General features: G+C 40.4%; 1 protein-coding gene across 1 annotated transcript; it reads left to right on the forward strand.

Moving 5' to 3' along the window:
• The first annotated feature begins 469 nt into the window (after positions 1 to 469).
• araf (A-Raf proto-oncogene, serine/threonine kinase) lies at positions 470 to 20,842 on the forward strand. Its single transcript, XM_084945654.1, has 16 exons — positions 470 to 559; positions 2,053 to 2,288; positions 8,103 to 8,206; positions 8,980 to 9,082; positions 9,251 to 9,405; positions 11,708 to 11,806; positions 11,907 to 12,057; positions 12,150 to 12,177; positions 12,272 to 12,402; positions 12,526 to 12,728; positions 12,980 to 13,156; positions 13,326 to 13,372; positions 13,923 to 14,041; positions 15,606 to 15,737; positions 16,078 to 16,212; positions 16,780 to 20,842. The coding sequence occupies exons 2-16, from the start codon at positions 2,178 to 2,180 to the stop codon at positions 16,918 to 16,920; spliced, it is 1,836 nt and encodes a 611-aa protein (XP_084801780.1). The 5' UTR covers positions 470 to 559; positions 2,053 to 2,177; the 3' UTR covers positions 16,921 to 20,842.
• Positions 20,843 to 20,864: the final 22 nt, after the last annotated feature.

Below are 20,864 nucleotides of genomic sequence, written 5' to 3' on the forward strand. Positions count from 1 at the left end.
CCCCTGCCACTACAGTCTCCTGTCTCTTTCAGATTAAACCATAACATGTATTCCACCTGTGTGTGCTTTTTTCCTCTCTTTTGTCACCCTTTGTGCCTCTCTCTTCTTAAAGTAATATTTCACCACAGAGATTTTCATCCTTTTTTCAGTACCAATTTGCCAAAATGACACATCCGCAAATATGTGTCAAGTGTCTGAACAGTGCACTAGTATGCATTTATACTTGTGTCAGTAGACCTAGTACAATCTTGTAACAGTTTTTTAAATTAATTAATTTACTCGTGATCAAAATATAATTACAAAACAGATTAACATTTGTCATTTCCACCGGTTTTAACGCTGAACAATAATCACAGGTGTCTATACTCTTGCTGTAGTATACATGTGTGTCGTTACACAGAAGCTCCCACCGTTTGGATTGCAGCTTCTGTCCAATGAAAGAACGCGCCTACAAAAGTTGACCAATGAGCACAGAGCATTTATGGAGTTTTTCCGCTTTCCCCTGAAGTTCTTGACAGATTCGCCTCCAGATTGTGAGAATTCAAGATGGCCGTTACAGGTACGAGTTTAACTTTTTATTTATCCCAACTGTTTCAGAACACTGAGACGAAAGGAGATTTTGCTGTCACCGTAAGCACTGCATAGCACAATCTGGACCGTCTTGTGTTGAGCATGTCAAGGAAATTATTCGCTGCATATCTGAAAAGAGACTCTTAAGTGTAGGCACCAGCTTGACGCCGTGGTAAAACCCCTAAGTTTGCTAACCTTAGCAGGCTGGGACTCGCGTTAAAGCTTTTAACTGTAAACTGAGCTAGTGACTGAAGCAGCCACATAATCTCTCCCGTTCCAACTAATGCTAATGCTTAGCTATGCTAGTTTGCTAGCTGGTTGAGCGAAGAGGAATTTCCGAAAACTGATTACTTTGCTTTGTAGGAATTATGTTTTTATTATATCGCTTCGCACCTCCTTACTACAAATTACCTTGAAAGGCAGTCAGCTAGTTAGCCGGAGACAATTAACTCGCGCCCCAAGAGGAACATGGCTTCCCCAAACTCGAAATGTCATTTTACAAGGCAGTCGAATCCCATGCTAGGCTACCGGGCTAATATGAGCTAGCGTTAGCATCTTTCGGCCGTTAACCAAATGTGCAACTTTGTTTGTCAGCGGTTTGTTTCAATGTTAATTCAAAGCTCGCCCGGTCTCAAATATGAGCTACAACGTTTAGAAAAAGTTAGTTCTTGCTCCTGTAGGCCACTTTGCGAACACCTTAGTTGTTGGTGCCACTGGATTACAAGCTAACCGGTATATGGGACAATTCAAAACTCAGGAAAAAGCTTTCGCGAGGTTTTAGTGTTTGGGTTAATCAAACAACTTATTTTCAACAACACTTTAAAGTATGTGATTTTTAAACTTTAAAGTTTTTACTAGCGTGTTGTACAGTAGTTGAGACAGAAAATAGCACTCCCTCTTACTAATTTAATTGATTTTTATCCAAAAGAAATGGTAAAAGAGGGTGAAGACGAGTGCCAGGGGAGATTCGTGACAGAAGGACAGGAGCAGGATTGAAAGGTGTTTACAAGATGGTAGTGAGAGCTGCTATGATGTATAGTTTGGAGACGTTAACATTTTCATTAGGAGTGACTATGATGGACAAAATTAGAAATGAGTGCATCCAAGAGACACCTCAGGTTGAGCGGTTTGAAGACAAAGTTGGCCAAGGCTGAGTTGATTTGGACATGTGCAGAGGTGTGATGGTGAACACAGGATGTTGAAGACTGATCTTCTAGACAAGGAGGAAAAGAGGAAGGTTTGGGGATGTTGTGAAGGAGAGGGGTACAGAGGGTTCGTGTTATAGATGAGGATGCTAGGGAAGGGTTATCGGAGGTAGATTTTCTGCTGTACAACCCCTAAAGAGAGCGCCCAAAAACTTATTTATAGTATTCTTCTAACATTAATTACCTATTAATGTTTATACAAGTAGTTAAAGTCTGTGCGTTATCAATTTTATCATACCTATGTGCACTTTTTCACATTATTTTTGTGTTTGTGTAGGTTCTAGGTAAAGGGCAAAACTCCTCTGGACCCCACTGTGCATGAAGCTCTCCTGAGGCTTTGGTGTCCAAGTACTGTCTCTTCCCTTCCCCCCTGCCCTCCCCAATTCCCTCCTGCCTCTCACCATGTCCTCCACCTCCTCCTCCTACTCCTCCTCAGGGGAGACCAGTCCAGAGGATCCACCCCGAGGTGGAGGAACCATCCGAGTCTACCTCCCCAACAAACAGAGGACAGTGGTGAGATACTTTTCTCCATGTTTGTGTTGACCAGTGACATTTTTTATATTAAACATTGTAACTATAAACAGTGCCTTGTTTGATAGAAAACAATTGACATTTAACACTTCTGTAGGAGGGAGAAAAAATCTTCCATCACTGTTGGTTGTAACTGTAATTGCACCAAGTTTGACATCTTTCAGAATGTGCTAATGAGTAAGCTAGTTGGACAGTTGGTATCAGGTTTCTCAGATGGTGCCTGCCACCATCGTCCTTTAATTTGACTTGTAATTCCTGTTAGATGTCAAGTTTTCATACACTGAAGCGTAGCTGTTGCATAGTCCTGTCACAATGTCAGTGTTAAATTTAGTGATATGAGTGGCAGTGTAGAGGACACTGTGTTCATGGCATTTTCCAACATGAATCTCTGGGATTCATGTAGGAGCATTCTCCTTTTAAATCCTCAGTGTTTACAGGTGAGTTTTACTAGCTGTACAGATCCTTCCAAAGCACATCAAACTGAGCTTTTCCCTTCTCTGCTGGACCTTTTTTGTAAAAAGAATGAGCACATGTGCTAAATCTGTGTAGTATTAGCAGTAGGTAGGTAGGGCTGCCACAAACGATTATTTTGATAGTCAACTAGTCACCGATTATTTTTTGCGATGAGTCAACTAATCAGATCATGCATCCATTGGATGTAAAATGTACAGCTTATTGCACCAGCATGCATCTGCTCTTATATAACTATCATTAGATTACAGCTTTAAGTGTTTAAGGTATGTGCTAACTAAAAATAAAGACAAGATGATAGTTTATAAAATTTTAATTAAATTTGCAGATTGTTTCGGTGGAGTTTAATAAACTCAGCCGTCTGCTCCTTGCTATCTAAAATATAACAGGACACCGGAGTATATTCTTGAGCATCTCACACTTCTGATAAGCAGTTGTCTGCTTGACGTTTATTCTGCTGTGTAAAAACTATAACTTTAATCTCAGCCAAACCAATTTACTCAGGAACAAATAAAATACTGAAAAAAGCCAAACACAGTGGGTTTGAAAACGATTTTCCGGGAGTTTGGTGTTCTCACCGGCTCTAGTGAGCCTTGAACCCCGGCTAGCTATCGAGCTGGTGGGTAACAGACATATCCGAAAACTAGGGGTGCAACGATACACAAAATTCACGGTGCGGCTCGGTTCGATGCTTTGGTGTCACGGTTCGATATTTTTTTCGATACAAAAAAAATGTTCATGCCTTTTTAATTTGTCATTTATTAAAATTATAAATATATATTTTAACTCAAAAGTACAGTTTTTAAATTTAATGTTGCTGAAACAAAAAAGTAATAAAAAATATATATATATATCTCAGGGCTCGCAAAATTTCAAAATCCCTGGTAGTCCTTCGGGCAGGGACTCTTCAGTTTTTGGTAGCCCAAAATAAATTTAAGTAGCCCGAATAAAAAAGAGAGCAATTTTTTGATTGATGTTTTGTTTCCTGTTTTGTTCCGTTACAATGTCATACATTAAAGTATAATATTGTAACGGAAACAAAACATTAATCAAAAAATTGTTGAAACACAAATTACAACATTGTATAAAAATTACAATCATCAACTCAAATACTTGGTTCTAATTGAACAGAAATTTCTATGAACTTGTAAGAACTGTGTAGGACATGAATCAGTCTGTGTCAGATCCTGAATTTGAAATTTCCACTGAAAAACTGGTCCCAGTAACAAAGGCGCTTGTCGACTCAGAAATCGAGGGAAAACCAACAACACACCCGGCAGAAGATTATGTTATTTACACGGGTGCACATAAGTGGTCCGCATGTGCGCATTCGCTGTCAAAATAAAAGACGTGCACCAGATAAGAAGTTGCAACGCGTGTTTGCGTCCATATAAAAGGCACTGTTGTTGTCCGCTAGATTGGGATTTTCACGGCACATTCCGCACCACATCTCTGTGCGTTCATCATTTGTTTGAAGCCAGCTCACCTCCTGCAACCACTTTTCCGAGAATACGTGCTTCTTTTGTGGTTCGGACTCCTTCTGACATTTCTTTGGAGGTGGAGGAACACCAAAGTAATTGCTTAAAGGAGCTTCTTCGACATCTTTAAGAGTTTTAAACAAATGTCTGTCCTCCTCCAGAAAATCTTATGTACGCAAACACGCGTTGCAACTTCTTATCTTGTGCGCGTTTTTTATTTTGACAGCGAATGCGCACCTGCGGACCACTTATGTGCACACCTGGTTATATAGCTCGTCATATTGCAGCATGAAACCATAAAGCTGCACTTTCTTTTTGCCTTATAGTCTGATTTGTCATAACTTTTCCGTTTTGTGGTAAGCTTTTCTTTGGCTGTCACTTCTTCACCCTGACCTGTCTTATTTGGCTCAGCAGAACTAAAATATATATCCTGCTGCTTTTACACAGGCACTCACATAACGCTCAGCGATTCTCTGCGCGATCAACCTCTCACATGTTTAAGCTTGCTGCGGGAGATTTCACTTGTCATGTTTGCATAGTAAGCTAACGATTGATAAGACGATGTCAGAGGAATTGGTGCGCAAATTATCATCACTCACCAATCAGTACTGTCGCTCTCTATACACAGTTCGCGCGAACTGTGTATAGAGTGAAAGCAAAAAAACAAGCGCAAATTCAAACGCGATTTCAATATGTCACATATTGACAGTGGCTCACCGATGCCAATGACATAATTACCCAGCTACATTTCCGAAAGAATGCAAAAGCAGTGACATATATTTTTCCTTCCTACGATAGCCCAACGGGCACGGCAGAGATAGATTTTGGTAGCCCGACTGGAAAAATCGCTAGCCCCGGGACGTCGGGCTAGCGATTTTGTGAGCCCTGTATCTGATTTAGGAATCACTCATCTTTGGAAAAGAGAGTTTATTACAGAGAAATGGCTCTTTCCAAAATAAAAGCTATACTATACGCTTCTTCTGGGCTATATTCTCTGCAGCATATTAAACATATCAGGTCCCCATAAGGAGAATCATGTGCTAACGGCTGTCTAAATGAGTCGGGTAAAGTTTGTAGCATGCGTGCTTGTTGTTTTTGTCTCCTTCCACTTGTCTTTGCACCAGGATGATGTCGGCGTAAATGTGCAGTCATATTCGTTGTGTTCCCGCTAGTGCTGTCAGCGTTAATCTAGTTGAAATGACGTTAACGCCACAACAAGGCAAATCTCCGTTAACGAGCTACCGCGGATCGCCCCGTGCGTGGGGCTGGACGGCCAACACGTTAACGAGCTAACTGCGCTAACGCACTAGTTCCCACCCATGTAATTGAGCATTGTGTGGCACATCCAACATACTGTTTTACTTTAGTCCATGACGCGCTTACCTTCAGGTTCATACTTCACATGAAAACCAAAATAGTTCCAAACGCCACATCTGAATGAGGGTGGGGGAGGTTCAATTTGCCATGTTGCAAGGAGAGCTTAACTTCTGTCTCGCTAGCTTGCCCTGCGCTCAGTGAATCTGCGTTCGACTACTCCGCCTAGGCTGCACTGTCGAGCGCAGATCCACTGAGTGCTCAACACAGACAGCATCGTCAGAAGGAAAGTTGATAAAATAAATTAAAAAATTTTGGATTGTTCGATACATATGCGTACCGAACCGAAAGCACTGTATCGAACGGTTCAATATCGATACGAGTATCGTTGCACCCCTACCGAAAACGTCAGAGCGCTTTTGAAAATATGTGGTGTCTTGATAAACTGAGCAGATATTTGAAGATTACACAGCTACATTCTTGGCTGGAAAATATGTTCAACGTTTATTTTGTGACCCAGAAAGAATAATAAGAGTAATATTAAAACTAACTAGCTGCCGCTATTGTTGGAAACTGAGCAGGGCCGTGCTATGAATTCTGGGATGGGTTGGGCCACAAAGTATACACCCGACCCATCAAATTTGGGGAAATGAAGGGCGTATTTGTCAGCTGCATTTGTCGGAGTCTTCGAATTTGGACAGTCTTCGTTGTGTCACTGTAACGTAATCGGCCTACAAATGCGGGCACAGGAGGATGCGGTTTCTGAATTTGGACACAGCTACTATACAGGACACTGCTTCTTCTTTGAGGTTTAACGGCAGCTGGCATCCTTGTACATGCAGTGCTGCCATCTTCCGTTTCAGTCCGTTATTACACTCTTAAATCCTACTACTTATTCCTGCGTCTTCTGGGATCTTACAAAGCTTCAAATGACGCGTCGACTATTAAATTAGTCGTAGACGTAATCGTGACTAGTCAACTAACCGTGGCAGCCCTAATTAGCAGACATTATAAGGGAGAGACATGACACTCAGTCCCGAATAGAAATTTAGGGAAGACCTGAGTAACTGTGAAGAGGTTGGTTATTGAGCCCCTGCCTCCAAAGCAGCCACAAAATGAGAGAACCTATTGGCCAATTGTGATGTGCTAACATAAGCACACAGCTGACGTTTGACAGTTCCACGTGTGGTGGCAAGGGTATGTCACTACATATTATTGTAGCAGACAAGTAGGAAGGTGCTTTCTTACTTTTTGAGATAATATGAAGTGCTGTGTTGTTATTTTTTTAAAATGTAATTGGTTTTTCTTCATTGGGATAACCAAAGGTGTTGATTGTGTTGGCTCTGTCGACCAAGCAATTAATGCCATAATGATGTGTAAATTGAAGTTATATTTATTTTTTTAAATGACATTTGGCTGGTGATTCAGTAGATATTTTTTTTTTTATTTTCAGGTGACTATTGAAATAAAAGGCTTTATGGAGAGGTTCATTTAGATGGGGTCTCAGCCTAAGTTAGCGCCCAGATGTGTAAGCGGTAGTCGGGGATGTAGTTCAGTTCGTTTCATTTTGAAAAAGGTTAGTTCAGAATCAGAATCGTGTTTATTGGCCAAGTATATGTGCAGACACATACAGGGAATTTGGTTCCGGTAGATGGTGGCTCTCAAGCACAGCAATGTAAAGCACACGCGCGCGCACACACACACGTCTATATACACACATTACACATACATACACAAAGCTGTGTAAACCAACTATAAATAACGAATCTAAACTTATATACATAAAATACAGAAATGAAATGAGGTGGAATGAATACTACAGAATGTACATAAGGTGCAGTTGCAGTCTGGCAGTGGGAGCAGTGTGACAGGTCAACTGTTAAGGAGGGAGATGGCGAGGGGAAAGAAACTGTTCCTATGTCAGGTGGTCCTGGTCTGCAGGCTTCTGTACTGTCTGCCAGAGGGCAGCAGATCAAAAAGTCTGTGTCCAGGGTGTGAGGGGTCTGTGATGATTTTCCCTGCCCGTTTCCTGGTTCTTGAGAGGTACAGATCCTTCTAGTTCTGCTCAATCCACCCACTATTACTCTAAACCTTTAGGTGTGTGGTACAGAAAGAACGGTTGATTTGCTCATGGTGTTTCCTCCCATCTGCAGCTCTTCAGACAAGAGACACGATGTCCCTTTTTGTCTTTCTTGTTTGTTCTCCTGTGTGCACCTCTAACTAGGGAAGAGGAGATGAGGGAGATGGCGACAGAGACTGAGGAATTTATTTCCCACTTACAGCATGAAGAATAAGCTGGAAAGCAAAGAATCATATTCAGCCACATTTACATGTAGCTTTACGTTCCACATTCCTAAACACATAATGGGAACAGTAACCTGCATCATCTAATGTAATGTTTGTTTCTTGTATGGTCAAAATTGATGCTCTTTGTTACTGCCATTTTGCCCAAGTATGCCTTTTGTGTTACCTGTGTGATCAGAGAATGTCATGTCAAAGTCACACTTATTCAAATATGGCATTCTGTTTTCAGGTGAATGTCCGCCAAGGACAGACTGTGCATGAGATTCTAGATAAAGCGCTCAAAGTGAGAGGCCTGAGCCAAGAGTGCTGTGCTGTATTTCGCCTTCTAGGAGGGTAAGATTGCACTGCTGTTTGTGCCACGTCCTCTCACATCATATTGGGAAAATGACTTTGCATTCCTTTTTGCCCACATGAAACTCTGAGAGGCAACAGTGAACAGCTGTCACAAAACTACATGTTAGACAAACACATGTATATAACAGAGGCTGAAGATGTAATGTGAAGTTGATTCAAAGGCTGAAATGGTAGAAAAGTCAATATGCATTGATAAACAACTAATATACAATTAATTATTCATTGTGTATTTTTTTTTCCTTTTTTTTTGTTACCATAATGCATTTGAAGGGTTTCCTGTGTAACGATGGGTAACATTCCTATGCTTCATTAAATATTAAAACAGTCTTAACAAAGGGAAAGAATCACTGACCTTCTGTTCAAACTTTAGCTGCGCTAGTAGAATCTCAGGATAAAAGTTGGAAATGACCATGAAAGATCCACTTTAAAGAGAAAAATGAATGAAAGTAAAAATTTTACTCTAACTGTCCGTGAACATTCAACAGCTTAAAGGTAGAATTTGTAATTTAGCAGTTTTGATGCTTCAACATAGTTGTAAACTGTTTTCTCGCACCATAAACAGTTGTTGACATTTCTGAGGAACTCATTGATATACAAATTAAGTGCATTGGCCAATTAGGATAATGAAGACCTCTCCGTTGTTATTTTTTTGTTATCCTAGCCATTTTAAACCTTGAAAGGGTTTCAATATTGGTGATATGTACAAAGAGTGTTTAAATTGCTTCTAAATGTTCCTTTTTTTGCCCCTTTAGTCGAAAAAGACTGACAGACTGGGACACAGACATAACTCCTCTAGTTGGAGAGGAGCTTTTAGTTGAGGTCCTGGATGATATTCCCCTGACCATGCACAACTTTGTAAGTATCTCACATACCTGTGTATAAAATGTTCATAGCTTATGTGAAATACCTTTTGTTCATACGTTTTTGGCCTGTGATACTCTAATTGAATTGCTGCTGTTTTTAGCCTTGATGGTCTTAAATGTTATTACTGCAAAGTAAATTTCATGAACTCTATCTGTATAGGTACGCAAAACTTTCTTCAAGCTGGCTTACTGTGATTTTTGCCACAAGTTCCTTTTCAATGGCTTCAGATGTCAGACATGTGGCTACAAGTTTCACCAACACTGCAGTAGCAAGGTCCCCACCGTGTGTGTGGACATGGATACTATAAGAGAGCGGTGAGTTGGAGTAGTGTTTATCGTTGGCTGTACCAGATGCTTTGCTGGTAATATTTCACCAAGAGAAGGTGGCTAGTTGGAAAATAAGTCCTATTTTTAAGGAGGGCCACAATTCTACGGATTCAGACGATATCTTCCAGACTTTGCAACATGATGTCGACATACAGGCCATACAGTTTTTTTGTTTGTTAGGTTTTTTTTTTTATAGCTGCCATGTTGCCCTGTAATTTTGATTACAGTGGCTGAGATGAACATTGTATTCTGGTTAATCATGTTTTATGTAGAGACATACATAGTAAGCCTTTTGTGATCTTTAAAGGCTTACTATGTAAGCCTTTAAAGATCACAAAAGGCTCTTTTAAATGCTCTTTCCTCATTTCCACCTCATCCTCTTCACCTTAAGCCTCATCTCCTGAACTGCAGTCAAGGCTCTAGCACACAAAAACATGCAAAAACATGCTTCTTTATTCCCAATATTATTGCAATTATTTATTGTAATTAGACTCCAGACAGCTGACTGCCAACTAAACGGCTGGTTATAAGAGTTGGCCAGCTAACGTTAGACTGGAGTGTCCTAAAAATCACACTTTCCTTCTGATAAACAGTTTGAGTGCATTCTCCTTGTGTATAGGAGTTTGTCCGCTAAATGTTTAAGTTCAACAATGTTGGATCCACTTCAAAGAGAGTTTCTCTAATGCTAACAGCAGCGTTTACAAAAGAAAAGGTCAGGATATGTGTGTGAAGGTTCTTGGTCATCCTGGTCATTGTAGCATTGGAGCTGTGAATTGAAGAAGCTTCTCGGATCAGAGGTGAAACGTCTTCCAAGAAACTCAAAGTTCAGACGTTTTTCTTTCCGAGCTCCTTAGTTCAGGATATCCTCAACAACTCACTCAACTCATATTGGCCCCTTTCACTGTCTTAGCTGACTAACACACGTTTCTCCTAGAACAGCCAACGTAGCTAGGATTATGAGCTTGAATTGGGAGGGTTAAAAAAACAAACAAAAAAAAAACAAAACAAAAAAAACAACAACAACATTTAGTTGACTGCAATCTGCCATCTACTAAAATCTAGTGATTTTTACACACTGTAATTTTCCTTCTGCACTCTTAAAATAGTCTTTTACTTTAGTCTTTGTAAATAACTTTATTGGGACTGATTGATTAGAGCAGGGCGATATGACCAAAAATATTTATCACAATATACATCTGAAAATTTGCGATAACAATATAATTGACACTAGACAAAATACTTTACAACTCCACAACTTTGATGGGTTTTTTTTGCTCTAATAATTTATTTTCACTTAAACAAGCAGCTGTTTTTTTTTTATGTGCGTTAAAGTTAAAGGCATTTTTCAGTGGAAATTGGCTGACATATCCTCAGCATAACCATGTATAATATCCACAAAACTTAGAAAGAGGTTATACACACACAATACGGTAATATTATGTTGAAGCACAGTACGTATCACTCCGCCAGGCTCCTACCTACAATAGCCGTAATGCTCCAACAATCCATCAAGTTCATGGGTTCGTAGCTTAGCAAAGTCATACTAAAACATTTGACAGGTTTTCCAGCGCCGTGTACCACATAAAATCGTTTCGAGGTCAGTAAACACAACCAGAATTCATACATAAGGCACATGGGATTATAAGGGGCACTGTTGATTTTCAGAAAAATCAAAGGATTGATTTTAAGTGTGCCGTATTTTCCAAAAACACGGTAATAACGACGGCCCGTTAGCATGCTCTACTAAAAATAGTGCTCTGTTGTGTATCTGACAGACAAAAGCTAAACCAGTTCCACACCACTGAAGTTGCAGCATTTTTACAAACCAATTCTGGTTCATCTGTTTTATTCAACGATCCGCTTTCACCCTTCTCATTCTCCGTCGCCGCCATGCTTTTTCCACCATGTGCGTATGAAAACAAAGGCACTGCGCGTTTTACCCATATTCTATCGCAGTATTTCATTTTCTTATCGTTGCCGAACATTATACCGGTGTTACCGTGAACGGTATGATATGGCCCAGCCCTAATGATGATGAAAAACAATTAAAACACCTGAAGTTCTTAAAATTCAGAACCATTTCAGGGAAAAATGGAGATATACGGACCATCTTTTTGTGATGTGCCTAGATGATCAGATTCAGACTTGACATTAAAAAACCGGTGCAAATATGCACTTACTACTTAATTATTTAGTACTAAATAACAGAAATTTTGCACATAATTGGAGCCTTAATAGTATGAAACTTCGGTGATAATGTTTAATTGTTTTCTTTCAATCCTATGTCCAGTTCTGATCCCAGTCCTTGCCCAGATGGATACCCACAGATAATACTGCCAGAAAATTCCCCCACGCAGAGCAACCCAGCCTTAACCCCAGAGCCTTCTGGGTAAGCTGGGCAGATGGCGTTCTATCAAAATTGCAGCATTGCTTTATTTTGTGAAATGTATATTTTAATCAAAATTTTGGCCTTCTTTCCTTTTGCTCAGAATGGGCCACCTGTCCCCATCCCCGTCCTCAACCTTTCACTTCCCCATGTCAGGCGGAGATGGTCAGTCTCTACAGAGGCATCGCTCCACATCTACTCCCAATGTTCATATGGTCAGCACATTGGACCCTGCTTCTGCCATGATTATAGAGGTCGGTGTTGGCTGCTTGTTTGCTTTTGCTTGAAGGATTGTCACCTCCACTGTGTATTCATCAAAATAACTTTGTTGCATATCTCCTCTTAGGAAGCACTAAAGTTCAACAACACAATAGGTATGCTTTCCATTTTTTCCCCTCTCTTCTGTTTTAGAATACATTTGTTATTCTATGCATGACACTTATGTTGTGCTGTCTCTTGTTGCTGCAGGTCCTGAACCCTCACCTAAGCCCTCCACCAGCCCGCCCTCTTCCTTTGGCTCTCCAGGGAAGAAGCCACCAAAGTCCCCTTCGGAACCCAGGGAGCGCAAGCCCTCGTCCTCTGATGACAAAAAGAAAGTGGTAGGGTGTCTTTAACATTGTTCACAGGCCACTGGTCACTTTACATATTCACAAGGGCAACCTTTGAATGCATTGAACTGCTATCTCTTTTTAACAAATTTAACAGTCACTCTGTTGTTTCAGCACCGAGGAGGCAACAGAGATTCAAGTTACTACTGGGAGGTCCACTCTCGAGAAGTCAACATCCAGAAGAGAATAGGTTCTGGCTCCTTTGGAACTGTCTTCAAGGGAAAGTGGCATGGAGATGTGGCAATCAAGATCCTCAAAGTCAAAGAGCCAACGCCTGAGCAGTTACAAGCCTTTAAAAATGAAATGCAGGTGTTGCGGTGAGCAGTGGTTTACATGACTTTAACTTGGTTTTATTTGCACAAATCTTTCCACAACTGCTGCTGGTGGTGGAGTTATTAATAATGGTAATGATATTAGTATTATTAACGCTGCATAAACTGGTTTTATTAACACCAGTTCACATTGTTATAGCACTTTAATTTAACTCTTAACAATGTGGTGACTGGAACTTTCTGACTGCGGATGAGGTAGTGGAATTTGTAAGTTTCACCATTTCTGTTCTCTACAGGAAGACGCGCCACGTCAACATCCTGCTGTTCATGGGCTTCATGACTAAGCCCAACTTTGCCATCATCACACAATGGTGTGAAGGCAGCAGCCTGTACCGCCATCTGCATGTCTTAGAGAGCAAGTTTGACACTGTGCGTCGCATTGATGTGGCCAGACAGACAGCACAGGGCATGGAGTAAGACTTGCTGCAATATTCCATTTCACCATCATCACTTAGTCAGGCCAAGTAGCAGACATAAAGTCTTTTTGTAGTGCAAGAAGTTCATTCTGTATACAAATGTTTGGCACTCATGAATTTAATTTACTAGTTTTCAAATTGGTTTTTTTTTTTTTTTTTCTTTCAGTTATCTTCATGCAAAGAACATAATTCATCGAGATCTAAAATCAAACAGTATCCTTCTCTTGTGCATGGTGTACATAAGTGCAGTCATTGTGTGTTTCTGAGTTTAGATAGCTGTACCTTTTTTAACCCGTAATCACACGTGCTAATTTGAGCCTCATGCTCTGCAGTTATTAAAGGTTTAACGACACACAAAAAGCATTTCCTTTTAATAGACAGTGATATACAGAGCAGCCAAACCATTAAAACTGTGATGTGTCAGTACTCTTAACACAAGAAGAGAAACAAACTCTATGCTGACTCTTACCTTGAAGACACCTCTCCCTTGTTTTCATGAAGAGGCCAATTTAAGATGATACGGTGCATCACTGCTGTCAGGGACAAACATTTGAATTTGAAACTAAGGTATTAAATTTGAGTTTGTCGAGTCATTCCACACTGTCAGGTGGACATTTCTTTGTTTCCCATTGTTTACTTTGGGTAGTTTCCTCTGTCAGTCTCACTTCTTATAACTTCTTTCTTGTGAAATGTTTATACAGTAACTGATACTATGAAAACGTCCAGCAGCTGCCTGTTGTATTTTTCTGAGATTTGCTGCCAGATATTTTTCTCCATGAGGGCTGGACTGTTAAAATCGGTGACTTTGGCTTGGCTACAGTGAAGGCTCGATGGACTGGCTCTCAGCAGGTAGAACAACCCAGCGGATCCATTCTCTGGATGGTAAGGATACTTAACATGTTTATTGTAGAGCTCAGAGTCTATATGACATTTTAAGGCCAGTAGGGGGAGCAGTTTTTGAAAAGATCTTGGGTTTTATAGAACACAAGAGCAAAATGAGCCTCTGCTCCTTTGTATGAGTACTAAATTCTGTTTCAGATGAGTTCTTGGGCTAAATTGCTAGTTTCAAGTCCTATTAAATTTGAAAAATTCAGTTTGTAAGTTCAGCATACAGAATCTCTTGTTTTGCCAGTGGGATCCACCTGTCCTCGTGACATTGATTTTAAAAATCCAACATGGCAGCAGCTAGAACATTTAACTTGACTCTTGATTACATGGTAAATGGACTGATTCTTATATAGCGCTTTTCTACTCTCCGGAGTACTCAAAGCGCTGTATACAACATGCCTCATTCACCCGTTCACATAAGCACTTCTAAACACAAGTGCAAACTAATCTACATTCACACGCCGATGAATGCATCGGAGGGTAACTTGGGATTAGTATCTTGCCCAAGGATATTTGACATATAGATTGGGGGAGCCAAGGATCGAAGCACCAACCTTCCAATCAGTTGCTGATCTGCTCTACCGCCAGAGCCACAGCCACCCGTACATGAACTGTGGCTGTGTCTTCTTTCACCTTCAGTCTGACATTGCCCTTACTTAAATTGTTTTCTACGAGGGAGCTTTTTTCCCTCCTAACTAGTTACTAAAGACCAATGGCTCTGTCTGAAATCTAATGTGTTTAAGTCCCCACTGATACGTCGCTATGCCGACAGACATAACAAACTGCAGTGTCGGTCATTAGTGTTATTACTCCTCGGTTCTAGCTTGGCAACAGTGTTGATCCTGCCCGTGGCCACAATTGGCTGATTATCCAGCTTCCCACAGCACTCATTGGGCAGGTTCCTATTTCTATTGGGACTGTTGTGTCACGTCACAGTGCCACATGTCAGTCAAGTTGGTGGAGTTGACTGAAATCATGCACCAAAGAGATGTCAGGTTCTGACTGTGCTGGGTGCCACACACCACAAAAAACAGTTTTGGTAAAGAAATTGTCGATCTTTAGTAATACTTTTACATCATGTCATTCTTCAGCTGCTGATACTTGCAAAATGAGCGGCTGATGCATACTATTACCGATGCATGTTAATGTTGTCCTTTATAACCTGTGTACATCTTGAGTCTTGACAGGTTAAGTTATATTGTTCGTTTGAACACTTTTCTTGAAAAGTGATTACTGTTGATACCATAAATAACATCAAGTCACATCTGTATCATTAACTGTAAAGCAGAATAATAGAAATATGATGGTTTTTCATTGTATATTGGAACCCTGGAAGTTTTCCATGTACTTGTTTAAACACAGTAAAGGTCACACGCACATTATTTGATAGACCCTATATCCATACATGCAGTTTTTATGTACAAGGGTTTGTAGTGTATTTGCTTCTATTATGGTTAAGTCACAACATCTTTACAAAAAGCTAAATTAGTGTAATCGGTAGTGTTAAAGTACCTCTTTGTCAGTTTTTAATTCATTTTTTCCTCTCTCCTCTCATTAGGCTCCTGAGGTGATCCGCATGCAGGACACAAACCCATACACGTTCCAGTCAGACGTATATGGCTACGGAGTAGTTCTGTTTGAGCTGATGTCAGGAACCCTGCCTTACTCCAATATCAACAACAGAGACCAGGTTCCATTACCCAGTTTATTCTAGTTTATGTTAACACACAACACTGAGTCAGTCTAAAATATCTGACTGACTCTTTCTGAAGATTTTGTTAATTACTATTAACATCAAAAATATAGCCATAGAGTAAGTCACAGTTCCAATAAACTAACAAATATTAGTAGAGTTCAGTAGATAAACTGTTAAATGTAACTCTGAATTAAATAATTCATCTGGAACACATGAAGCAAATTTTGTGTGACTTGACTTGTGGCCCAGTTTCTTAAGCTGTCTTCAGACCTTTGATGTAATACTTACGTTTGTTCTGTAGCTCACCTTGATCGGTCCTCTTTTTCTTTGTCAGATAATCTTCATGGTTGGACGTGGTTACCTGTCTCCAGACCTCAGTAAGCTGTATAGTACCTCACCCAAAGCAATGAAGAGGCTGATCGTCGACTGCCTGAAGTTTAAACGTGATGAAAGGCCCCTTTTTCCACAGGTCAGTCTTGTATGGTGTATCGTTTATCACTTTAATAAAAAAATATCCTGCAATGTTAAAATGTCCTGTGACTCGACATTCTAAGGGCTTTCTTTAAATTTAACTTGAAACTTTTACTTTATCCAAAACTTTTGGCGACAACTAGGTTCTGTCAGAAAGATGATCATTTATTGTAGGGATCGAACCACCAACCTTCCGATTAGTAGGTGACCTACTGTACTGCCTGAGCCACAGCCACTCCTCTGTATCAATCTAAAGAGGATTTGTTTTTGGAAGAATTTAGGTGAACATGAAGACCTGGAGAAATTTTTGGTGTAAAGCAAGATACAGCAGGACTGTAGGCCACCAGTGAGGAATCTTGCACAGGATGCTTTAATGAAAGTTCTGGAAAAGCAAATCGGAGTGTTCAATACAAATAATTTGCAAGACATGGACGTGTCATTGTAGTTGCCTGTAAATTCATACTATCCTTTAAATCAGGTGACTGCCAAACCATATGCAATGTAGTTGCGTAATGTTGACAAAACTATAGTCTGTAATTTTCCTAATATTTCTGTCCTTCCTCAGATTCTGGTGTCCATTGAGCAGGTGCAAGATTTGCTGCCGAAAATCGAGCGGAGTCGCTCCGAGCCGTCGCTCCATCGAGCTGTCCATGCTGAGGACCTGAACCCCCTCCTGTTCCACACCACCAGGCTCATGCCCCTCTAAGCTCTCCACAGCACACAGCAAAGAGGCCGCCATCCTGTCAAGGACCACAGCATTCCAGTGCCTCAAAGAGGCCACAGCTGGCTGCTCTCCACCATTGTGGAGCTGCAGCTCTCAGCAGCAAAACTCAGTAACAGACTGTAGAAGTAACCTTAGTCTGACAGTGAATTTTTTATTTTTTTTTCCCTTCAACAAATGACACGCACATGCCCATCAGGTGAAAGAAAGACCTTCTGTTTGTAGACATATGTGTAAAATGTCTGCTCTTGCCAGCTGAGAAAGTCAATCGACATCTCGACTTGTATTTGGCTCTTAGACCTGCTTTGGAGTTTCAGTTGTTCTAAAGAAACTCACATGGTTGCACATACAGTGCAAAAGAGTCTAATTCAGATCTTTGAGGAGCGCTGTCATCATAGCCAAAAACTTAAATCAGCCATAGAGCTGGAGCTGCTGGTTCAAGTCACATGATCCACTTACATACTCCATGCTCAGCGGGCATGTGCCCCTTTCACTGTAACACAGCATAAATGGAATGGGGACCTGAGATGTAACGCCACTCATTTGAAAGCAACTCTTTTTGAATACGTGCCTGTCTTGATATGTTTTGTAAAAGGTTAGATGTTTGCCCCCAGTGTGGACTTTCAGCATTTACTGGTCTTGCAAATATCTATACAAGACCTGGCAACTTAGAACACTGAACTATGCAAAGAAGTTTAGGGAAAAAAATGTATACCAGTTGCTCATTTAACCTGTTATAGTCTTTTGCTGTACATGAAGCAAAGCAGTGAAAGGCCTGGAGGTAGATATTTTCTTTCACTAACATAAAACATAAATGTATCTTGTCAGGTAGATATTCTTCAAATAGGAACTTTGAAATTCACTAAATTCATCTGAGGATCAAGTTTCCATTGATGCTGTTTGTGGGGGGATGGAAAGTCAGTGAGAAGGGCCTGGCAGAACTGGCTGCATGTCCAAATTTAAACATTACAAATTACAGTTTGAGGGTTTGAAAGTTATCCCATTCCTTAAATCCTGTGTTTAGTCTTAAGAATGTGCTGTTTCAAACAAACTTTTAGTAAAAGCAGTTGCCCACCCCTCTACCCTTTTCAAGTCCTGAAACATCACCTAACTTGTGTCACTTACCAGACAACACTGTGATACTTTTAATGTTCCAAGTCCACTGAACACGGGGACTAAATGGTTAGGATCAATACTTCAGCAGTGGATGTTATTCATTTCTAAACCAAAATGTTTTCCAAAGTGAAATGTTAGTCAGGTCATCAGAAATGTTAGAAATGTACAGATGTAGTTTCAAGGGCTCAGCAGATGGCTCATTTCAATTCCAGGTGTAAACTGAGGTTTCCATGTTGAGGCACGCACCTTACAGCTCTCACACTGCAGGAACAGCAGAGTGCCAGCCTCTGCACCACATGGGCTTAAGTGGTTTGTTGTATTGCTGCTACATATTGTGAGTGTTTTGTACACCTTAAAGATTGAATTGCTTGGTACACAGCTTCAGCAGTGTTGGCTAGTTTTTTCACACTCCAGAGGTCCATTCTCCAATGCTGCAGTCCCTCGTGCATAGTTCACTCACACATGTCCGCATATTCTCAAAATATATCTATAGCTGTGGGGCATGCCTTAAAACTGTGAGAACCTTGGTTGATTAGTTGTTCTAATTTAGGCTTGAAGAGGTGTGTACATTTTTCACAAAAGTGAGATCACATCTAAAGGCAAATGTGCAAACTCTGTTGTGATGGCCACAAATCTACTCTGAAGAAATAGCTGAATTATTAAAATCTGTAGTATTCAGAGAACAGAACAAATGTCAGGGTTGTCTTGTTTGCTCGTCCAGCCGTTTGTATGTTACCCACCGGGAGATTGCTTTAAGCTTGTATCCAGTTGATTTTTCTTTGGTGGGATGCTCACTTGTTATGAATGAAAGCCCTGCATTTTATTTTCCTGAGATTGAATTAGTTGAATATTTACTCGCCTCTGTGCTTGTAACACACCGAGGTGGCTCGGTCCTGCTTCATGATGTCTTTCAAAGAAATACGCATGTGCTGAGGGTTCAGCTGGCCTGGTTTAAAAACTAGTAGCCTTAGCTGTTGATCAGTGATAGTGTGTGGCCTTGTTTGTGTGGCTTGTTTTGGGGGTTTGTGTGGATATTTTTTTTATTTTTTTATTTTATTTTTTTGCCCCTCTTTCAGCCCCTCATTTTTGCTCATTGTAATACTGGTGGGAAATATTGTCTTAAAAAGGCTTTACTCATCTTTACTTAAAGCTTATCAACCACAACAATTTCATTGCCATCAACAAAAAGCAGGATACTGAAGATCAGCCACTGCTCTTCTTCAGTGTAATCCTTTGTAGATTTGTAGTACTGACTAATGAAAGAAATGGAAGCGATAGTCATATCTACAGAACCTTTAGTTTCTCCTTCAGCTGGACTGTTAGCATCTTCGGGCTAGTGCTCGCAGGTTGACCTGCAGTCACTCAATTTACTATGGATTAAATCTGCTTTAAGGGCACAGACGCAACTCTCTCTGTGGTGATTTTGGTGACTTAACAGTAGGGGATCAGGAGCCATGCCTCCTGGTCTGTCCTAACAGTGCTGTATTCTGAGGCATTGACTCTTGCTGGTTGTGTCTCGCCCAAGTGAAGGCAGTAGGTGTGAGGTGATGTTTCAGGCTTCTGTGAATCCTGCAGGTGATGTGACAGACATGAAGCAAAACTCCTGTTGATGCAGATGTCTGTCACTAATGAACTGCTAATTTAATATTCTCATGTTAATCTAGGGGCTGGGTACCCTGACTGATGCTCATTCCAGTTATGTGGTGGGTGTGGGAGAGGTTTTGTGGTGGGCTTTTTTTGTTTTGCTTTCTTATTTATTGATGTTATTGCAGATGTTAATCTGCAAGTACAGCACTCTGAAATGGATCAGATGTTTACTGGGAATGTTTATCTTTGAAATGTTCATCAGCACCAGGCGCTCTCTCGCTTTCTTTTTTTCTCTCAAACATTCTCAACATGAATGTATGTTTCGGCGCGGTACTGTTGGCTCCTCTGTTCACTCGGACTCTGTCAAATGCAGGGGCATTTCTAGCAACTTTGCTTTCACACATCCTGAGCACAAATGGGTGTCAACATTTTTTTTTTTTTCTTCTCTAAGCAACATGTTGTCCATAGGGTTTCACTACAATAGCAACACTTAGGGAACTGTAACTAACGGGTATTTGAATGGCCTGAAGCTGCTGAATGAAATCTTTGTTTTTATTTTTTTCTAAATGAGCTGCTTTTTATAAACATTCAGAAAAAGCAAAATTTTTTTTTTTTTTTAAACCACAATATAAGATCAGGAGTGCTTTGGTATAACGTCAGCAGACCAGGTTTTCTGTGCATCTGTAAAAAGTGGAGTGGGTTTGGAGAGCTTATTTTGTGCTCAGTTTCACATTGAGGTGGTGCCTCCCGAACGTCTTCATCTGGAGGATGAGGGAACAGGTGCCACATGTCTGTTCAAGTGGACCTGAACAGCTTCAGGAAACATGAGATTCTCATCTGGAGACTCACAGGGGCACCATAATGTGGGGGAAGAGAGGCACTGCGACTGTTTCAGAGGATGAGAGCTGTGTCAGAGTAGTTTCTTATTTTATTTTATTGTCTTTTCATATCTGTAGGTGAGTTGGAGTACTTGTCTATAGTTTCTGAGGTGTCAGGGGTGTTAATTTGCAATAAATAGTGTTTTCTGCTGTGTACAGTCTGTTTCTTTTTTGTTTTCTTGTTACTGTTTTTGTGATTTCAAAGAGAACAATTATTTTAACATGTAAATCTTTTTTTTTTTTTTTCTTAAGGGTTTTGTGTGTGTGTGTGTTGTGATCAGTAATGATGCAGGATTTATTCTTTAAATAAATGAATTCATCTGTAACTTGTTGTTTTTAGCTTTCAGT

This window comes from Perissodus microlepis, chromosome 12 (genome assembly GCF_051167445.1).
Source record: "Perissodus microlepis isolate ML-2025 ecotype Zambia chromosome 12, ASM5116744v1, whole genome shotgun sequence".
NCBI classification, from domain to species: domain Eukaryota; kingdom Metazoa; phylum Chordata; class Actinopteri; order Cichliformes; family Cichlidae; genus Perissodus; species Perissodus microlepis.